Source organism: Peromyscus leucopus, chromosome 5 (genome assembly GCF_004664715.2).
Source record: "Peromyscus leucopus breed LL Stock chromosome 5, UCI_PerLeu_2.1, whole genome shotgun sequence".
NCBI lineage: Eukaryota > Metazoa > Chordata > Mammalia > Rodentia > Cricetidae > Peromyscus > Peromyscus leucopus.
Genome location: NC_051067.1, coordinates 18334641 through 18355143, shown reverse-complemented (window position 1 = coordinate 18355143; position 20503 = coordinate 18334641). Strand labels below are relative to the sequence as shown.

Below are 20503 nucleotides of genomic sequence, written 5' to 3'. Positions count from 1 at the left end.
CAAACTCACAAGCGCCCCATGGCTCCTGCAGGGCTTGTGGACACCTACAGAACTGGACTCCCCTTCTCAGCGATTGCATATAACCTGTGCACCTCAGGGAGAGACCCCGAGAGTCTTGTATGTTTCCTGAGTCCCTAAACCTCCTCTTCTCTCCAGAAGAGACTATTTCAATCTGGAGAAAACAGCTGGACAACCGTGTGGGAAAGAATTAGAACCTACACTGAGGTTTTAAGGAACATGATTTTATGTCTGAGGAGGCAGGTAGAATATTCCAGTAGGAAAAGGTATGGCATGACTACTGTGAAGCTTTCTTTTCAGTTCCAGAGAGTAGCTGAGGACAGACCCCTGGACTTTCCTTTAAGACAGTGACTGTGGCAGCCAACACAGAGGCAGCCCATTTGCTTCTCTTGTTCCTTTGGCTGGCTTCCACGGTGTGTAAAGGGTCCTAACTAACTGAGTGTGGTCATTTTCATTCTCTTTGCTAAGTTTGGTTTCCTTCCATGAAAATGCATGAACGTCCCGGGGGCAAAGATAATGAGACCAAGTGGGATGGGCTAAGACCGCGATCGTGTGTGGACGTTTGCGTGAATGCGACTATTGGGCAACCGTGCTTTTATGGTTAGCTGAACCACTTGATAGTTCACAGAGAATGGGTGAGGCTGCGGAGAACAGGAAGGAAATAAAAGTGACACTGAGGTAGGCTAGAAAGACGGGTGGGGGTGGGTGGAGGAGTGGGAATTGCGGAAACGTGGGAAGGGAAAGGAGCGCTGGCTCTGGAGTCTGGCTGAAGCCTCCTGCGGTCCTAAGAATCAAAAATCCCAGCAAGATGAACATTTGCTGTGGTGGTTTGGTTGAGGGTGCCCCACAGGCTCGTATATTTCAGTGCTTGGTCCCCAGTTTGGAGGAACTATTCTGGAAGGGTTAGGGGATTGGGCCTTGTTGAGGAGGTGTGTCACTAGGGGTGGGCGCTGAGGTTTCAAATGACTCCATTCCCAGTCTCTCTCTCTCTCTCTCTCTCTCTCTCTCTCTCTCTCTCTCTCTCTCTCTCTCTCTCTCTCTCTCTCTCTCTCTCTCTCTCTCCTCTTTCTCTCTCTTCTTTCCTCCTCTTGCTTCTCTGTCTCTCTCTCTCTCCCCTCCTCTTGCTTCTCTCTTTCTCTCTCTTCTTCCCTCCTCTTGCTTCTCTGTCTCTGTCTGTCTGTCTCTCTGTCTGTCTCTCTGTCTGTCTCTTTCTCTGCCTCTCCCTCCCTCATGCTTGTGGATCAAGATAAAAGCTCCCCGTCACTGCTCCAGTGCCCTGCCTGCCTGCCTGCTCCATGGTGGTCATGGACTCACCCTCTGAAACTGGACGCCCCAGATAAACTCCTTTTTCTTCTGTACGTTGCCTTGGTCACAGTGTAAGATGTCTGGTTAAAATGCTTCCCCTTTCCCAGCTGTGAACCTGCAATTTTCTAGTAATAACACCCCAAACCACATTTATAGTAAAAGGACTCACCCTGAAACAGTTGTAGTTTTGTCTTATCAGATTGTAGTCACACCCAAGGTGCCCTATAACTTCACTTATTTAAAACAGGGAAAAGGGAGGAGTTCCTTGGTGCCCCTTTGACATACACGTTGAGCCACCAAAATGGCATATATGGCTAAGGCTGAGACATTTAACTGGGACTGCGGCTAGGGACAGAGCAGAGCTGTGCTTCTGTTCCCATTACTGCCGACAAGTCCTGCCTGGAGCAGTTAACCATCCAGGTTCTGCCACATCAGGGACACGTGACTCCAAATAGCTACTGCGAAGTTTTTGTCTACTCGTCGTGAGCTGGAGTCATCCGGGAAGAGGAAGTCCCTGTTGAGGACTTGCCTCCATCAGATTGCTGTGTGGACAAGTCTGTGGGGCAGTTTCTTGATTGATGATTGATGTGGGAGGGCACAGCCCAGTGCGTTTGGTGCCATCCCTGGGCGGCTGCGCCTGGGTCTAAGAAGCTAGCCGAGCAAGCCCTGGAGAGCAAGCTGGCAAGCGGAGTGCCTCCATAGCCTCTATTTCAGTTCCTGCCTCGGCTTCCCTGATGATGGGCTGTAACCTGTGAGTAAAACAAACCTGTCCTCCCCAAGTTGCTTTTGGTCAGGGTGTTTTATCACAGCAATAGAAAGTAACCAAGACAGCTAACATTTATTACATACTTACTATAAATCATATATTGTACTTGCTATGTTTTTTTTTTTAAGACAAAGTCTCTCTATGTATACCTGGTTGTCCTGGAACTCACTACGTAGATCAGGCAGGCCTCATGACAATCCCATCTGCCTGACTCTTTCTTCTGAGTGCTGGGATCAAAGGCTCGCACCACCACCCTGAACACTAACCTTTCTTTTTAACCTATGAAAACACTTGAGCTAGATACCCTCAAGGTCACCCAACTGGAATGTGGCCAAGTTTTCAAACTAGACAGAGGTCCCAAGACACTCCACTTACGTAAGCCTCAGGGTTTTGTTTGTTTGTTTGTTTTTGATTTTTTCTGCTCCCTCTTTCCTTTTTCTGCAGTAGCTGGAATACTGGGCATGCACATCGCCAGCCACTGAGTTACACTGTCACGGCCCTCTTTTTTGCTGACCTCCCAGTGGTTTCTTCTTGAGCACATGCAAGATCTGTCTCAACACTTGCTGGACATATAGAGGGGAGTGAAATTACGGAAGCCTAAATTCTCAACCTTTTTGTAAGTGAGGGTGAGTAAAAAAAAAAAACACTGAGGTGATGGCTGCACTGTGGTTCTGGAGAAGGTTTTTATTTTAGCCACCGCTCTATTGTTGTGAAGAGACACCAGGACCAAGGCATCTCTTATAAAAGAAAGCATTTAACTGGGGCTTGATTACACTTCCAGAGGTTTAGTCCATGATCATCATGACAGACAGCATGGTAAGCAGATGGGACGACACTGGACCTGGCATGGGCCTTTGAAAACTGGAAATTCAGAAATTCAAACCCAGTGACACACTTCCTCCAACAAAGCCACACCTCCTAATCCTGATCCTTTCAAACAGTTCTGTTCTGGGTTACTAAGCATTCAAATGTATGAGCCTATGGGAACTATCCATTCTTATTCAAACCTCCAAAGCAGAGAGAGAGAGAGAGAGAGAGAGAGAGAGAGAGAGAGAGAGAGAGAGAGAGAGAGAGAAACATCCAGCCAGAGCATCTGGAAGAGTTCAGAGCAAAGAGTAAAAGCAGACTGGCCATGCTAGGGCTATCTCTTGGGGGGTGAGTAGAGAAAATAATGGGGCGAGAGAATAGCAAAAATGGCGGGAGAGTCCTGTCCATTACAAAGAGTTACTTTGGAGAGGGAGGAGGGTGGATTAGCTGGGACAGCCTAGGAACTAGCATGGTAGAGGAGGTGTGGGGGAGGTAAGAAGAACCAGAAGGCTATCATGTGCGCCTTGACATTCATAATAAGTGCATGTTACTAGGGGCTGGAGGATCCTGGAGGTTAGCTTTGGGCTGTGAAATGTAATCACAGGTATACACCAAAGGAAGCGGCCCTTTCTCGAAGATTCCCGAAGAATGCTGCATGAGAGCTTTGATTTATCCAACAGTAATCTTTTTGTTTACCCTGCCAGAGTTCAGCTGGAGTTGAGCTCAGAATGTTGTTTTGGATCAAATCAGTGGGCCTGCCCCTTTTTTTCGAAGGGGGAATTGGGAGATCCCGTTGAACCTGACTTTTTTTTTTTTTTTTACCCTGGATAAAGAAGGCCACACTCTACAGCCAGGCTTGGTGCCTCACATCTTTAATCCCAGCACTCACTAAGGAGGCAGCACCAGGAAGGCAGAGGCAGGCAGATCTTTATGATTTTCGAGGCCATCCTGGTCTACATAGTGAGTTCTAGGATGGTCAGAGCCAAATAATGAGACCTTGTCTTTAAAAAAAAAAAAAAAGATAGAAAGAGAGAGAGAGAGAGAGACAGAGACAGAGACAGAGAGAGAAAAGAGAGAGAAAAGCCATTCTCCTGGTCTCTAACTACCCTGATAACTGGCAAGCTTCTCCTTTGGTCCCCTCAATGAGTCAGACTAGGGTACACTCTGGGGAATGGGAGACTTGGTTGCAGGTCTTCCTCTTATCAGCAGGCATCTCGCAGCTCAGCCCCTCCTAGAGGGAGGGCTCTAGGGTCCTGCCTGGCACATTCCGGGTTCACAGCTATGCTCAGGCAGAAGGAGCTGGGCCCGGGGGAGGGGCTCAGCCAGGAGACAGGGCTGTGGGCGGGACCTAGAGGGCGGGGCGGGGCGGGGCGCGCCCCCGGGGCGCTGGGCTAGTGAAACTGTGCCGGGGGCTCGGGGCGCGCCGGCTTAAGAACACGGCGTACTCACCCGGCTTGCGGAGCACCGGGCTTGCCGAGCACCGGTCTGCGCACAGCCATCCCGGCGCCGCTGTACGCACGCGCCCCGCAGCCCCTGGCTGACGCTGGCCTTCGCACCGCCTCCGCCGCCGCAGGAAGCCACCGCGCAGCGCCGGCACCATGCCCCGCATAGATGCGGACCTTAAACTCGACTTCAAGGATGTTCTGCTGCGACCTAAGCGGAGCAGCCTCAAGAGCCGAGCCGAGGTGGGGGCCGCTGGCATGCCGCCTTCGGGCTGGCAAGGGGGAAGTGGGTACAAGGGGTGGCACGGGGTGCCTCATCTGTGCCCAAGGCAGAGGTGTCACTCCTTCTACCCACTCTGAGAAAGGGGAAGGCCAGTCGGTTTTCTCTTACACCTGGACTGTCTTTAGGGTCCGTGACAAGGGGGCCTAGTTCGGGCCTGGAATTATAAATGCGTCTGTCTACCGTTGGTGGGCTTGGGGAAGTTCCCACTGAAACTCAACCGCAGAGCAGCTAAGATCAACCAACCAAGTGACTTTAGAAGGAATGGGTCTCAAGAGGGGCACTCAGGGAGGAGAGGACGCGGTGATGGAAAGGAAGAGAAACGCAACTGCGGATTCTTGGGCTTTGGAGCAGTGTCCGCTGGTGCTGGGACTTGCCTCTGCTGATTTAGCATTAGGTCCTGTGGTAATGTCGCGAACACAACAAAACAAAGAAAAAAAAATCCAAAACCGGGCGCTCACAGCTCACAAGTTCAAGATTTTCTTTATGAATTTAAATGGTCTTGCCGGAGCTGAGCTTGGGGGACTTGCTTCTTGGTGGCACTCTGCGGTACCTGGCACCCTGCAGTCCCAGCCCAGAGTGAGGCAAGCGGACGGCCCTGGCGTGAGGGTCATTCGGGCCGTTTGGAAGTTAGTTGTGCAATAATAGGATGGAAGCTTGGAAACAGGTGGAGACGGGAGACGCCGAGGTCAGACTTTAAAGGATAGTTTTCTGGCAAGGCGGAGCCTGCTGAAGGAGTAGTGTTCCGGGACTGTGGCTTAGCTGCTCGGTGGGAGAGCAAAGGACTAAGAGCCTGAAAGGACAGGGTTTGAGTTTGAGCCCAAGGAGTAAACAGGGGGGAGCTGAGCCAGTTTGCCCGCCCCATCCCATCTTGCTTCACAAACAAGACCATAAATAAATCCCCTCAGCAAACAACTCTTTCAGGTGCCCAGGCTGGGCTGCGGTGCCTGTAACTGCCAGCTGGGGGTTGGTACGGATTAGGTCTGCCTCCTGCACTAGCCAATGAACGAGTAGAACCAAGTCACTTTCCCTAAGCAGGAGCATTGGCTGCTTGGAGCCAGAATGGGACAAGACAGGAAGTGGTGGTGGTGGGGGCAGGGACGATGGACCCTTATCCACCCAGATTAGATGCCCCTGGGCCTGTCCTTCAGGTGTACTTTCAGGTGCTAAGAACCAGGCAAACCTTTGGAACAAAAATAGACACGAGAGAAAACACCTGGACTGTTGTATAGGAACTAGGAGTCACTAAGTACCTGAACCCAGATCAGGATTTATAATTTGGTGGCCTTAATGTTTGTTTTCTTAATGTTTATGTAAAATTTATCTAGATGTGAGCCATTTATATATATATATATATATATATATATATATGTGTGTGTGTGTGTGTGTGTGTGTGTGTATATATATATATATATATATATATATATATATATATATATATATATAGCAAGCATCTATGCATTTTCTGAACTAGGAAGGCTCTTGAGAAGGTACAGTGTTAATATTTATGTGAACAATATGATGTCATGCAACACTTGGTTTTATAACTCGTGCTGAGTGCCACTCCTAATGTCCCGGCATGGGTTGACGCCTGCAATCTACATTCCCATCACAGTGAGAACTGGTGCCCTTGCGGACTGTTGCTCACACTGTAGCCTCTGTGATGGTGTTAAGTGGCGTGGCTGTTCCCACTGTGGTCTAGCCTCCTGGGGCTGGAGCGCTCCGGCTTGGTGGATGAGCTCACACAATGTGACTTGCCTGCCTGGCACAGCTGAAGGAAACACCTTCGCCTCTCTACTGCCCCATCTTCCTGTTTCTTTTGCTGTCTGGTCCTTACGTGCCACTGGATTTATTAAGACTTTTGGATGTATCTGATAGACGTGGGGTTTGCGTCATCCCAGGGGACCCAATCTCGTGTGTACATGATCATGTATGTGTGTGTGCGCACAGATGCACGTATGGTGGCCAGAGGTCAGTCTCGGGTTTTATTCCTCAGACACTGTCCACCCCTTTTTAAATTATTATTTATTTATTTATTTTAAAGACAGTTTTGATACAGGGTTTTTCACTGGCTTGAAACTTGCCAAGTAGTCTAGTCAGGCTGGCCAGCAAGCTCCAGGGAGCTCTGTGCCTCAGTTTCCACTCCTCACACCCCCCCATTGGTAATTGGGGGTTACCAATGTGCTGCTATACCTAACTTCTAGCTTGGGTTCTGGGGTCAAACTCGGGATCCTCATGCTTGTGTGGCAAGCCCGTTACACACTGAGCCATCTCCCCAGCCACCCCGAGTTTTTTTGTCTGTTGGTTTTGTTTTTTAACATATTAACTCAGGATTTGAAAGCTGGGTATTGAAGAGTCTTCACAGAAGAGAACCACCCACTTGTCCTGAGACAGGGTAAATGCAAATGCCCTTCCATCTGCTTGCAACTCTGTAATGATTGTTGGACCATTAGGGAGAGGTGGGGCTAACGGTCCCCATCTGTGACAGTCTGACCCGTAGGGAATAGAGAACAGGGCAGGGTGGAGAGAATATACAGAAGAAAGGAGGCTCCAGTTTTAGTCAGTTCTGTTAGCTGTGTCCTGGGGCTGCTACAACCCAGAATGACAGAGGAAGCCACTCACTCCTCAACAGGCTTTGTTTGTGTCCCAGCTGGGCGCGCTGGAAGCCCCTGATCAAGGTGTGTAGAGGGAGACAGCATCAGCTCCGGGCATCTCCCCAGCCCCTGCTAGCTGCTGGCCACTTTTGGCCCTCCTTGGCATGTAGATGTCCGATCTAGCCCCTACCTTCATTTCTGTAAGCTGTCTTCCTTGGTGTGCTTGTTTGTGTCTGAGGTGTTTCCCCTTCTGAGAGGAGCCATTCTGCACCCTAAGTGACCCCATCTTTACTTGGTCACTTGCAAAGATCCTGTTTCCAAATAAGGTTATATTCACAGGTAATGGTGTTAGGATTTCGGTGTCATTTGGGGGAGCCACAATTCAACCCGTTACAGCCTATGTAAACTTTGCTTTGTGGAATTAGAAGGTTTGCCCAGATTTGTTCCTAGTCATGAGTGCAGCGGATTCACCCAGGGAGACACTCCAAAATATACAGTTTCCAACACAGAGGCTTTGATGGATGCAGCTTGGGGCAGTCTTGACATGTTTGTGGAGATCATCAAGAAGGCTTTCTCTGTGTGAACCACTGCCCTGGCTTATGATGTGCTTTTCACTTATGAGACTGTGTGGCTCATACCAGTGCTAAGCTGTTCATGCTATCCAGTGCAGAAACTTCCTGGGCCACATCAGCATCCAGAAAGCCTGTTCCAGGTACTCAGGATACTGGACATCCCTCCCCATGTGACTTCAATCTGATCCTGGGCCTCTATGAACAGCTTCCCAGCATGTCTTCCCAAAGACCAATCATGCTTCTAGGGCAGCCTCTCTCACCCCAAGTCAAGTGGCAGTTTTATTTGTTTATGTATGTATGTATGTATGTATGTATGTATGTATTTATTTGGTTTTTCGAGACAGGGTTTCTCTGCGTAGCTTTGTGCCTTTCCTGGAACTCACTTGGTAGCCCAGGCTGGCCTTGAACTCACAGAGATCTGCTTGGCTCTGCCTCCTGAGTGCTGGGATTAAAGGTATGCGCCGGTGCCGGCGCCGCCGCCGCCGCCGCCACCACCACCACCACCACCACCACCACCACCACCACCACCACCGCCACCACCCAGCAAGTGGCAGTTCTTTATGACCGTGTTGGTGGGTGTTTATGGAGCTCTACAGGCATTGCCTTTATGTGCCCTTAAGGAATTGGGAAGGAAGTGTGTGTGGGTGGGAGGCAGGGCCAGTTCTCTGTGCCATCCCATGTTCGTGTCTTCCTGTCCGTGAGTGATTGTTTTTGCTAAGGTCGTGGAGGAGGTTAGAACATGTTTCCTGTAGTGACTCCTTAAGCTTGACTCATTACACCAAGCTGCTCAGAAACGTGGCAGTGTCTACTTTAGACCTCCTGCAGAATGCTGGGTAGTCATCAGACTGACTCACTGAAGAGAACAGAAATTATTTTGGGGGTGACGGAGGGGAGTTTGTTATGTTCTGAGTGGGGATTTGGAGGTGCTATATCTGGGACATTCAGCCGCTGTGGTGGAGTAAAGGCCCAGGAGACTGAAGTATTTATCTCTCTGCACAAGTGGACTGTTTGGGGTGTGTGTGTGTATTGGGTAGATAAGGTTAGGACAGATAATTTCATTTCTCATTCTTAGAACTAAATATTGTGAAGAATCTGCCTTATGTCATTTGGGAGGGAGAGGTTTGTTGGCAGAGCCTGGTGTGTGTGCTAAACACGGGTTCTGTTGCCAAACTACACACCTCCAGCCCCACAAATCTGCCTTGTGGAGATAGGAAGCCAAGGCTTCATTGTCAAAGCTGCCCTTTTCTGTGAAGTGGTGTGTGTGTGTGTGTGTGTGTGTGTGTGTGTGTGTGTGTGTGTGTGTGTGTGGTGCAGATAGGTTTTGGTGTGCCAAGAAAAAGCCATTGTGATCTCATGGGGACAGAGTGCAAAGGCTCTTTCCTCCTGTGCATCTTGGGCAGAATTACAAGAGTATTTGAGACCTGGAATTCTGATTGTTTTCAGTCTGGGCAAAAAGCAGAAGGGGCAGTTAGTAAGTAGTTCAGAGTAGCAGGAGTGGTCCCTCGGTCGTCTGGCAGGGTGTAACACAAGGGTGGATCCTCTGGGTCCATCTATCTTTTGTTTGAGACAAAGTCTGTTGTTGGCTTGGACTAGTCTAGCCTGGCCTAAGAGCTTTAAGGAATCTACCTGTTTCCGATCTCCTCATGGTTGGGATAATAGGCGTGTTTCTGTCTTCCCAGTGGCTCTGGGGATCCTAATTCAGATTCTCATGCTTGTAAGGCAAGCACTCTACTGACTGAGACATCCCTACCAAAATTCTTCCTGACATGGCTGAGAGATTGGCAATAGCACCCTAGGGTGAGAGTTAGTGAGGGACTGGACTCTGCTGGGAAAGCTGGAACCAGGAATGGACACAGATCTGAAGGCGCAGCTGCCTGCAGAAGCTGCCCAAGGGAGAGAGAGGGTTCTGGATCTCACCTTACCCTTGTCCTCCAGTTTCTTATTTGGTATTCTCCATTGGTCACACAGGCATTTGAGAAATTGAGTCTTGGGAGTGGCTGTTCTCTGATAAGCTCAAACATAAGCCTGTCTTGGGTCACAGGAGTAATTCTGACTTTGCCAGCTTTTTGCTTGTTTTGTTTTGTTTTTGTTTTTTGAGACAGGGTTTCTCTGTGTAACAGCTCTGGCTGTCCTGGAACTTGCTTTGTAGCCCAGGCTTGCCTCATACTCACAGAGATGGACTGCCTCTGCCTCCTGAGTGCTGGGATTACAGGCGTGTGCCACCACTGCCCGGCTTCTGCCAGCATTTTTGCAAGGACCCAGCTCTGGCACACCATTCTGCTAAGCCCTCAGTCCTGGCTGAACATCATACTGGATTCCTGACAGCTCCTAGTTACATGTGCACTGAGGATGGAGTTCCAGGAGAGTTGGTGGGCCCTCCCTGCACCTGTCTACAAGTTAGGAACAAGTGTTTCTGTGCAGAAACAGATGGCTGCATCACCTCCCAACTCTCGTGATTACGAAGCAGCTGCTGGAGCTGAAAGGCAAAGGGATTAAGGGCTTGCAGCTCAGTGCTGGCAAATTTGGAGTGTGGTTCTAGGTGAACAGTGAGATGGGAGGGACCTGAAAGGAGGAGGAAGGAAGGTCACCATTGTTGGGGAAGAGTGCATGGATTTTTCTAGAAGAATAGGCCCTACTATAGTTGTTTTTTTTTGTTTGTTTGTTTTTGTTTTGTTTTGTTTTTAATCTTTGGGGGCCCGCCACCCAGCTCCCAAATAAATACACAGAGACTTTTTTCATACTTATGAATGCCTGGCCTTAGCTTGGCTTGTTTCTTGTCAGCTTTTCTTAACTTAAATTATCTCATCTACCTTTTGCCTCTGGGCTTATACTTTTCTTTAGTCTATATACCTTTCTTTCCTTTTTACTCTGTGGCTGATTGTGTGGACGGGTGGCTGGCCCCTGGTGTCCTCCTCTCCTTCTCCTTTTCTCACTCCTCCCTCTTCTCTTGAGCCTAAATTTCTCCTCCTATTTATTCTCTCTGCCTGCCAGCCCCATCTGTTTCTCTCTCCTGCCTAGTTATTGGCTGTCCAGCTCTTTATTAGACCAATCAGGTGTTTTAGATGGGCAAAATAACACAGATTCACAGAGCTAAACAAATGCAAGATAAAAGAATGCAACACATCTTTGCATCATTAAACAAATATTCCAAAGCATAAACGAATATAACACATCTTCAACTAATATTCCCCAATACCTTCCAGTGCTTGGAAGTGGGGGAAATAGTAATGTGTATATGTGCGCTTAGGGTCAGAGGGAGACAGGATGAGGAAAGGAGATGGCAAAAGTATGGGAGGCTGCTGAAGGAAAGAAGGTCTTATATAGATCTTGGGCTCCAAGGAAAAACATCCAGTGTCTTATTTGTATGTGTGGGGGACACTGGGCACTGTTTCAGCTTTTGTATGTGGGTATAGCCTACTATATGGTTTCCTTGCGGGCTGTCCTGGCCTTGGAACACCGGGCCAGAGCCCTAAGAGAGTCTAGGGGCTGACAGACCTATGCTTGGTGTTCTCCCCACCTGCTCTGAACACTGGGAATTCTGCATGCGTTACGTAAGAGCCTACTCTCATTTCTTTCCCGTTTGCCAACAGGTGGATCTTGAGCGAACTTTTACATTTCGAAACTCAAAGCAGACCTACTCAGGGATCCCCATCATTGTGGCCAACATGGACACCGTGGGGACATTTGAGATGGCTGCAGTAATGTCAAAGGTGGGAGCTCAACCGTGTCACTACGTCCTCAGCTTTTTGGGGTGTGTGTGTGTGTGTGTGTGTGTGTGTGAGGTGACTGGACTCATTCTTTGCTGGGTCTGCCAGGAACATGTCTTTCCTGCTTCTGTAGTCAAAAGATGTTCCACATCTGAACTCTGCCCTCTGTGAAATGGTCTAGATATGGCTCTGACTCTTCTGTGACAATGCCTGTGATGGTTTTAGAAATTAGGCTTTCAAAAGGAAGTTAGGCAACAGGATGAATGCCATATTGGAGAGGGCCATCCGCCTTCAAACGAAGACAGCCACTTTGCACGTAGCACCTAATGCATTGGGTTGGGGGGCTCTATTGTTTCTGTTCTAATGTGTGTCTCAATTCTTATCATAACTCCACGGGGGTAGGGCTCCTTTTGCAGATAAGGAAACTGAGGCTGACAGAGAAAAAGGAGGGACATTTCACCCCAGGGCCTTCAGTCAAGTAGAGAGGCAGGACATAACCCCAAAGTGACTCCAGAATGCACAGGACACACCTCTAAAATGGATGGACCCCAAGGCAAGTTCAAGGTGTCTTTGGACTAGTGGCTTGGCCTGAGGAAAAATGGAGCGAACGCCAGTTGTAGGCATTTGTTGCCTCCCAGAGCCCTGTGTCAGGGATGAGAATCTTTCACATCTGAGACTGGAGTGTTTCCTGATGAGGATGGAGTGGTGTATCTGTTTCTGCTTGTCATGTCTGCCAAGTGCAAAGATAAATGCAATTAGTTGGAGAAGCGTCTCACTGTGGGTGGCAGGTCTGACCATGGGAGGCACTGGCATTCATTATCAAGCAGTGATGGGGAGGGAAAGATTCTCAAATTATGAGCTCAGAAAGTGGAGTTGGAGGTCATCCACCTGACTGAGGATTGGCTATGTGACTGTCAGCTCTATGCCTCTGCCAGAGGGGGGTCTGAGGCGAATAAGCTAATTGCTAAAGGGATGTGGTGTTTTTTCCCCCTCTCAATCTTTTCCTTGCTTTTGTTGTTAATGGCTGCTCGTAATGCAATTTTAGTGTATGCTGTGGTGGAAGAAAGTGTCTTGGAGGCCTGTGTGTTAAAGGATTTTTCCCAGGGTGGCACTTTTCAAAGGAGTAGAGCCTTTAAGAGTGGGGCCTGGCAGGAAGTCTTCAGGTCATTAGAGGTGTGGGACCCCAGGCCTTAACAGGGAGAGTGGGACCCCAGTGTCTTCCTCTGACCTTTACTCCCTGGCTGGGGATAGGGAGAATCCACCATCTATGTACTGATATGCCACAACCCCAAGATGAATGGACCCTTCAGTAGAGCAAGCCAAAACAAACCTTTCCTCATTATAAGTTTATTTTATAAGGTATTTTGTTATAGTTATCATTGATAGCAATTAACAGTATAAATGGGTGTAGGGCTCAGGGAGCAACAGGCAGCCTCGTTTGTCTTCATGCTAGATTATTATCCATGAATAAACTGGAACTTGCTATGCCCATCCTATTTTCTTTTTTTTTTTCCTTCTTTTTATTTTAAGAAATTTTCTGTTCATTTTACATTATCAACCACAGATTCTCCTCTCCTCCCCCTTCCCACCCCCCAGCCTTCACCCCCAACCCACCCCACATTCCCACCTCCTCTAAGGCAAAGACTCCCATGGGGAGTCAGCTGAGCCTGGTACACTCAGTTGAGGCAGGTCCAAGTTCCTCCCCCTGAACCAAGGCTGTGTAAGGTGTCTCACCATAGGCACTGGGCTCCAAAAAACCTGCTCATGCAGCAGGGATGGATCCTGTTTCCACTGCCAGGCCCCTTAAGCAGGTCAAGCTAAACAACTCTCTTGCCTATGCAGAGGGCCTAGTCCAGTCCCATGGGGGCTCCACGGCTATAGATGCACAGTTCATGAGTTCCCACTAGTTTGGTTTGGTTGTCTCTGTACATTTTCTGGTCTTGATATTAATACCCCTTGCTCATAGAATCCCTTTTCTCTCTTTTCGACTGGACTCCTGGAGCTCGGCCTGGTATTTGGCTGTCGATCTCTGTATCTGCTTTCATCAGTTACTGGGTGAAGGCTCTATGATAACAGGGCATTCGCCAACCTGATCACCGGAGTAGGCCAGTTCAGGCACCCTCTCCACTATTGCTAGTAGTCTAAGGTGAGGTCACCCATGTGGTTCCTGGAAACTTCCCTAGCACCCTATTTCTCCCTGTTCCCTTGATTTCTCCCTCTATCAGGGTATCTCTTATCTTGCTCTCCCACTCTGTCCCTGGTTCTAGCTTGACCATCCCATTCTCAACCCTCACCCCAACTCCCACTGCCCCCCACCTCCAGTTTGCTCATGGAGATCTCATCTATTTCCCCTTCCCAGGATGATGCATGCGTCCCTCTTAGGAGTCTCCTCCCTGCTAGCTAGCTTCTCTGGAGCTGTGGGTTGTAGTCTGGTTGTCCTTTGCTTTACATTTAGTATCCACTTATGAGTGAGTACATACCATGTTTGTCCTTCTGAATCTGGGTTACCTCACTCAGGCCTTTCCCCCAAAATGCCATAGCCTACGTTGGCAGGGATAGCCATGCATGGTTCTGTGAGTTTTCTATTTTTAGGATCCACAGACAGTGTGAATTAATAGAGTCACAGAATTTTATAGTGGGAATTGGAGGTGTAGGGTGATTCAGAAACTAGAGAGACCTCAGAGAAGGGAAGTTTGATTCTGGTCATTGTTGTGAGCAGTTGCTAAATTAATAATTTCTTCCTCCTCTGTCCTACCCTCTTCTTTGAGGCAGGGTCTTGCTCTACAGGTCTGGCTGGTCTTCTGCTGCTATGGCTTCTCCAATTTCAGCCTTCAGAGCACTAAGTGATAGAGGTTTAGGCATGTGCCACCCTACCTACGCTTTGCTATATATTTCTTCGATTCTTTAAGCACTGATTCTCATAACAATAGTAATTCTGTTCAAAGTTGTTCTGAGAATTCCATGGTGTCTGCAAAGCATTGGCCCAATGGTGGTCAAGTCGAGTTCAATAGTTAGAGTTATAGGGTTATCTACATAACCTCCTCCCTTCTTGGCTTTCAGAAAAAAAAGTCTTTAGGTTGTGTATTGGAGGAACCTTTGGGTGCAAGGCAAGGTCCCTTGGTTGACTGAGCAGAAGCTTGCATTAGGATGCTCACTTTCTGGTCTGGGGGCCCCTCTACATATGTGTTCTTGAGTGTGGGCAAAAGCTAGACAGGCCAGCTGGGCGGGAAAGCTCCTTTATTCTTGCCTCTTGGCAGACTTTACCTGGCTGAACACACGTTGTCTGATCATATCAGAGCAGGAGACCATTTTGTGGTCCTTGCTTCATTGCATACACCTTTGTTTGTTTGTTTTTTTTTTTTTTTTTTTTTGGTTACTAGGAACACATTCAGAGCAAATTAGGCATGAATGGCAGCCCCAGATGGATTTGTCTGCGGCTTATCCCTCAGGTGGAGGGGGAGATGGGTTTCCCTGGCTCCTTCCTGACAGACAATCGGTTTTGTTTCCTAGCATGCCATGTTTACAGCCGTTCACAAGCATTACTCCTTGGAAGACTGGAAATGTTTTGCGGAAAACCACCCTGAGTGCCTGCAGGTATGGTGACACGTTTGAGTGACAGGGACTAAGGGGAAGAAGAGGCTTCATTGATGTCAAAAGTATTTGGAGGCTAATGGGTCACTGCCAGGGCTCTGCTGAGGAAACCTGCCGCACCGGGTATTAGAAAACGCAGGCTTTCCCTCTGAGGACACCATGGAGAGTAAAGCATCCATCACCAGAGTCTGGGGAAGGCCTTGCTTCCTCAGGGGGTTTCTAGGTGAATCCAATCTTAGTGCTTTTTCCTGGCTACAGACAGCGTGTCCTAATTACAACAAATTGCTTTGTATTTCAGTACTCAACACACCTGCTAGGATGGCTGTCATTAGAATGATGTGAAAATTGTTGATGTGGAGAAATTGGAATGCTCGTATGTAGTTGGGAGGAACGTAGGTGCTGAGACTGCCTTGTAAATGACCTAAAAACTCCCAGTGCTGGATGGTTTAATGTCAATTTAACACAGGCTAAAGTCATCTGAGAGGAGGGAACCCCAGTTAAGAAAATCCTTCCATGAAATCGGGCTGTAGGCAAGCCTGTAGGACATTTGCTTCATTAGTGATTGACGGGGGAGGGCTCAGCCCATCGTGGGTGGTGCCATTTCTGGGCTGGTGGTCCTAGGTTCTATAAGAAATCAGGCTGAGCAAGCCAGTAAGCAGCACCCTCCATGGCTTCTGTATCAGCTCCTGCCTCCAGGTTCCTGCCCTGCTTGAATTCCTGTCCTGACTTCCTTGGAAGCAGAAGCCAAATAAAGCCTTTCATCTCCAAGTTGCTTTGGTCCTGGTGTTTCGTCACAGGAATAGTAACTCTAAGACACTCCTCAAGAGAGTAAGCAGGAGTTACCATGTGACCCAGCAGTTCCATTTCTAGAAGAAATGAAACCATGTGTTCACACATAGACTTGTTCATGAATGCTCATGACATTTACAATAGCTCCAAAGTGGGAAATATAAGCTAAACAACTAAAATGTCTAGTTGGTGGACAAATAAATAAAATATGATCTATCAATATGATAGACTGTTGTTCAGCCACAAAAGGAAACGAAGTACTGACTTACGTTATAGTGTAAACAAATCTTGAGAACATTTTGCAGAGTAAAAACCAAACATAAAAACCCACAAGTGTGATTTCATTAACAATTGCCCATGGTGGGCAAATACTCAGAGACATGGCTATCTGGGCCTGGTAGCAGGAGGAAGGAATTAAAGAGTAATGCCTAAGGTTCATTTGGAGCCAGGCCTGGTGTCATAGCCTGTAATCTCAGTTACTTAAGAGGCTGAGGCAGGAGGAACTCAAGGTCAAGGGCAGCCTGGGCAACTTAGTAAGACCCTGTCTCTGAAATAAAAAGGAGGAGGGAGCTTGTGATGTAGCTCAGCCAGGATTTACCTGTGAGGATTACAAAGTGTGTGACACCCTAGATTCAGTACCTAGTGCTGCCACAAAAGATCAAAAATCCTTCTGGGAACCAGGAAAATGTTCTATGATAAGGGCATGACTAAATATGCTAAAATTGTTGTGTACTTAAAGTGATGTCTTAGCTGGGGTTTCTATGGCTGTGATGAAGCACCATGACCAAAAGCAACATAGGGAGGAAAGGGTTGATTTCATCTTACAGGATGCACATTGAGTAGTCCATCATCTAAGGAAGTCGGTGTAGGAACTCAAGACAGGCAGGAAGGGAAACGGAGGCCATGGAAGAGTACTGCTCACTGGCTTATGGTTTGCCTAACCTACTTTCCTGTATCACCCAGGACCACCAGCCCACAGGTGGCACTGCCTATAGTGAGCTGGGCCCTCTCACATCAGCCATCAATCAAGAAAATGTACCACACACAGGCTTGCCCATAGGCCCAGTCTGGTGGGGGCATTTTCTCAATTGAGATTCCTGCTTCCGAGATGACTGTAGCATGTGTCAAGTGGACATAAAATTAGCCAGGATGGGTGACTCCCATGCTGTGTTGCTCTGTCTCAGTAGCCCAGCTCCACTAAGTAAATGGGTGTTCAAAAATGATATCTATAAGCCCTCCCATCACATAACTGAGTTTTCTTCCAATACATTCTGCTGGTTCTAAGCCAAATCCAGCAGTGAGGTCTGGGCTTGCCTCTTTGTGGGCAGATCATTTATGATGAGATAATGATTTTGGGTGCTGGCATGGCTGCGACTGCTGTCACTATGATTTAATTAGGTGTGGACTTCCACTACAAAAAATTTGGTTTAAGAGATAAAATAATTCTGGCTCAATATAAAGTCTTCCGTTTTTGATATATTGTTCAGAGTGTCTCTGCATGCTCCTTGTATATGCCAAAGTCCTTGGTTGCTGAGGTTCTGTAGATAAATCTACATCTAACTTATATACATCCTCCTATAGATTTAAATCATTTCTATATGATTTAAATTTGTAAAGCCCCATGTAATACAAATGCTATATAGCTAATTATTGCATATTACTGTTTAATAAGAACAAAGCAACAAACATCTCTCATCAACCTGGGTGTAGCTTTTTAAAAAGACTTATTTTTATGTGTGTATTTGCCTGCATGTATCTGTGTGAATTACATGTATGCCTGATGCCAACAGAGGCCAGAGAAAGGTGTTGGAGCCTCTGGAACTGGAGTTCCATATGGTTGTAAGCCTTTGTGTGGGTGCTGGGAACCAACCCTAGGTCCTCTGTAAGAGCAGTAAGCACTCTTAACCTCTGAACCATCTCTCCAGCCCCTGGTTTTATTTACTTGTTTGTTTTAAGACACAATGTTTTCGTTTCCCTCCTCTGTTTCTGCGATGAAACACTCTGACAAAAGCAACTTAAGGGAGCATTTATTCTGGTTCACAGTTCAAGGGTACAGATGGTCATGGTAGGGAGGTCAAGGTAGCAGCAGCTTGGAGCAGCGGATCACATGTATCCGCAGTCAGGAAGCCTAGAGTGATGAATGCATGCTGCTCGGCTCCCTTTCTCCATTTACACATACCTCAGGATCCCAGCAAAGGAATGGTACCACGGGCCCCCCACCTCAACTAATGCAACCAAGGTACTCGCCCAAAGGCATGTCCAAGAGGCCTGTCTCCCAGGTCATTCTAGAATCTCTCAAGCTGACAATACTAACCATCACTCAGGGCATGATGTACCTCAGACTGGCCCTGAGCTCAGCAGGCAGAAGAAAGGACCTTAAGCACTCTTCCAGTTGAGGCATATCCCAGCCATAAATTTCCTTAACCTGTAATGGGTGTTGTTCTCACTTGTTCTTTCTGGAAACTTCCCATGGTGCCCTTCTGTGAGTTTCCCCCAGGACACATTTTGCATCAGTAGCTCTACAGTAGTTCAGCACAGCAAGCTTGAGAAAACTGAGTGGAAGCTGAGGATAAGGCCTCAAGGATTGCAGAATCTGTTTACTGTGAGGTTTTGTTGCTGAATCTCAAGTTCAAGGATGGGTGTAAGCCAAGGGTGGGAAAGAAAACACAAAGTTTGGGTCAGCCATGGAAGGAGCAGGTCTCCTTTACCTCTGCTACTGTTTGTCCCTTGAACAGAGCCTCTGTGTTTGCTCAGGGTAGACCTCAGAGGGTTGCCGGATGGGGGAGGGTCTTCCTTTGAATACTGCTGTTCATGACTGTCTTCTATGCTTCACTTTGTCACAGCATGTAGCCGTGAGTTCGGGCAGCGGGCAGAATGATCTAGAGAAGATGAGCCGCATCTTGGAAGCTGTGCCACAGTTGAAGTTCATCTGCCTGGATGTGGCCAATGGGTATTCGGAACATTTTGTGGAATTCGTGAAACTGGTCCGATCCAAATTTCCTGAACATACCATCATGGTAGGTGTGATGGGAGGTTCTCAAGATGAGGACTCCAGGAGATGCAGTGTGCTGGGGGTGTGGCCTGTGCCTTTCCATTTTGTTGCAAGAATAGTTTCGAATCCTCAGGAAAGGGAAGATCTGAAGGACTAGCTTTCCTCTAAAAAATGAATACAATCCTGATCAACATCACAGATGTTGGTAAATGGTATCTATTGTCTGTTAGCAGATGAGACCTATAAAAAAAGAGAGTGGGATCTCCAATCCCCCCCCCCTTGATAGTGTATTTATTTTAAAATTGAAAACGCATGCCAGGCTTTCAGCATGATGTCCTATACCCCACCCATGCTTGTCGGCAGACATCTGTGCCCCTGGGGTCAGACTCTGTGACATAATCAGTTTATGAGAGTCAATTATGGCGGTAGGTTGGTCAAGATGGCATTACATCTAAGACCTTTGTTTTGTGACTTTTCATCCACTTTCTGTATTTTCCCAACTATCAGCGCCCTTACTCACTGAAGCTATGTTGACTCCTCTCAGGACTGGCTAAGGGATGTGGCAATCCTGAGAGGCACAGCTGAGCTTTAGGGACAAAAAAGCTGTTGTATTTTTACCCATCTTTACTGGTCTTAGTCAGCATGGTATATAGGGAATGGCCAGTGCACGATTCGCCCCTGCCACCTCTGTGTTTTCAAACCTGTTCGCCTCACCTTTCCCCCACAGGAAGTTGGTAGAAAGGCATTGTTTCTGCTAGTGGGGTTCAGTCATCTCTTTGGGGACCTTTCTTTGCTAAGTTGCTTATGGTCATGATATTTTACCACAGCTACAGAAATCACCTCATGGCAAGGAAAATGGGTCAGGGTCAAGGTATTTCTCTTCAAAGACATGCCCTTATCCACATACTTTCTTCAATGAGGTCTCACTTGGTTCTTTATGTAGCCTGTTTCCCTATGAACTCATCGGTGGATGAGATGCATTCATCAGTGAAGTCAGTACCTTCTTGATCCGTTCACCACCTCTCAGCAGCATCTCCAGCTGAGAACCGAACCTTTTAGGGAGCCCCTTCATACCATACCCAGGCCTGCACTTCCTGAGATAGACTTCCTAATGATGAAGCTGCCAAGGGAATCTTTCTCTATTGACCCTTTGACGTGGATTCCTGACCTAGCTCCTCTTAGCTCTTACCTGCTCTTGAGACAGATCTTCATCTGACTTCTCTACATTCTCCACAGCCTTTGCTGAGTGAGCAAGCCAGCCACTGTGTGTATTTGAGTTTGTGAGCCACTCCAGCAAATGACCCGAGAAGGTGGTCATCGAATCTTGGGTTTAAAACCAAGACAGCTAGGGGCTGTGGGTAGCCTAATGCTCTGGGTTGGGACTGAGCTCAGATCTGTCGGGTGTGACACTCTCCATCAGATCTGTGGGATCTGACACTATTTCCAGGTACCATCTGAACTGAGTTAAACTGTAGGACATTCTGCTGGGAATTTTTAGTGCTTGGGGGGACACGCATGTGTTTGGGTCACAAAACATGTGTTTGTTGCATGTGAGAGTAAGAGTTTAGCTTTCTCCTGCATCCATGAGTACTCAGTGTGTTTTATGGAGATGCCAGTTTCCTCTCCTGTTTCCAACATCT

The 20503-nt window shown here is 47.8% G+C and overlaps 1 protein-coding gene across 1 annotated transcript in view; it reads left to right on the top strand.

Moving 5' to 3' along the window:
- Positions 1–4268: 4268 nt before the first annotated feature.
- The window catches only part of Gmpr (guanosine monophosphate reductase), a 45949-nt gene continuing 29714 nt past the window's right edge, over positions 4269–20503 (top strand). Inside the window, exons 1-4 of the mRNA XM_028867707.2 lie at positions 4269–4581; positions 11375–11494; positions 15002–15085; positions 18715–18888. Coding sequence (XP_028723540.1) covers positions 4495–4581; positions 11375–11494; positions 15002–15085; positions 18715–18888 — 465 coding nt within the window. The 5' untranslated portion in view covers positions 4269–4494. The remainder of the gene's footprint in view (positions 4582–11374; positions 11495–15001; positions 15086–18714; positions 18889–20503) is intronic.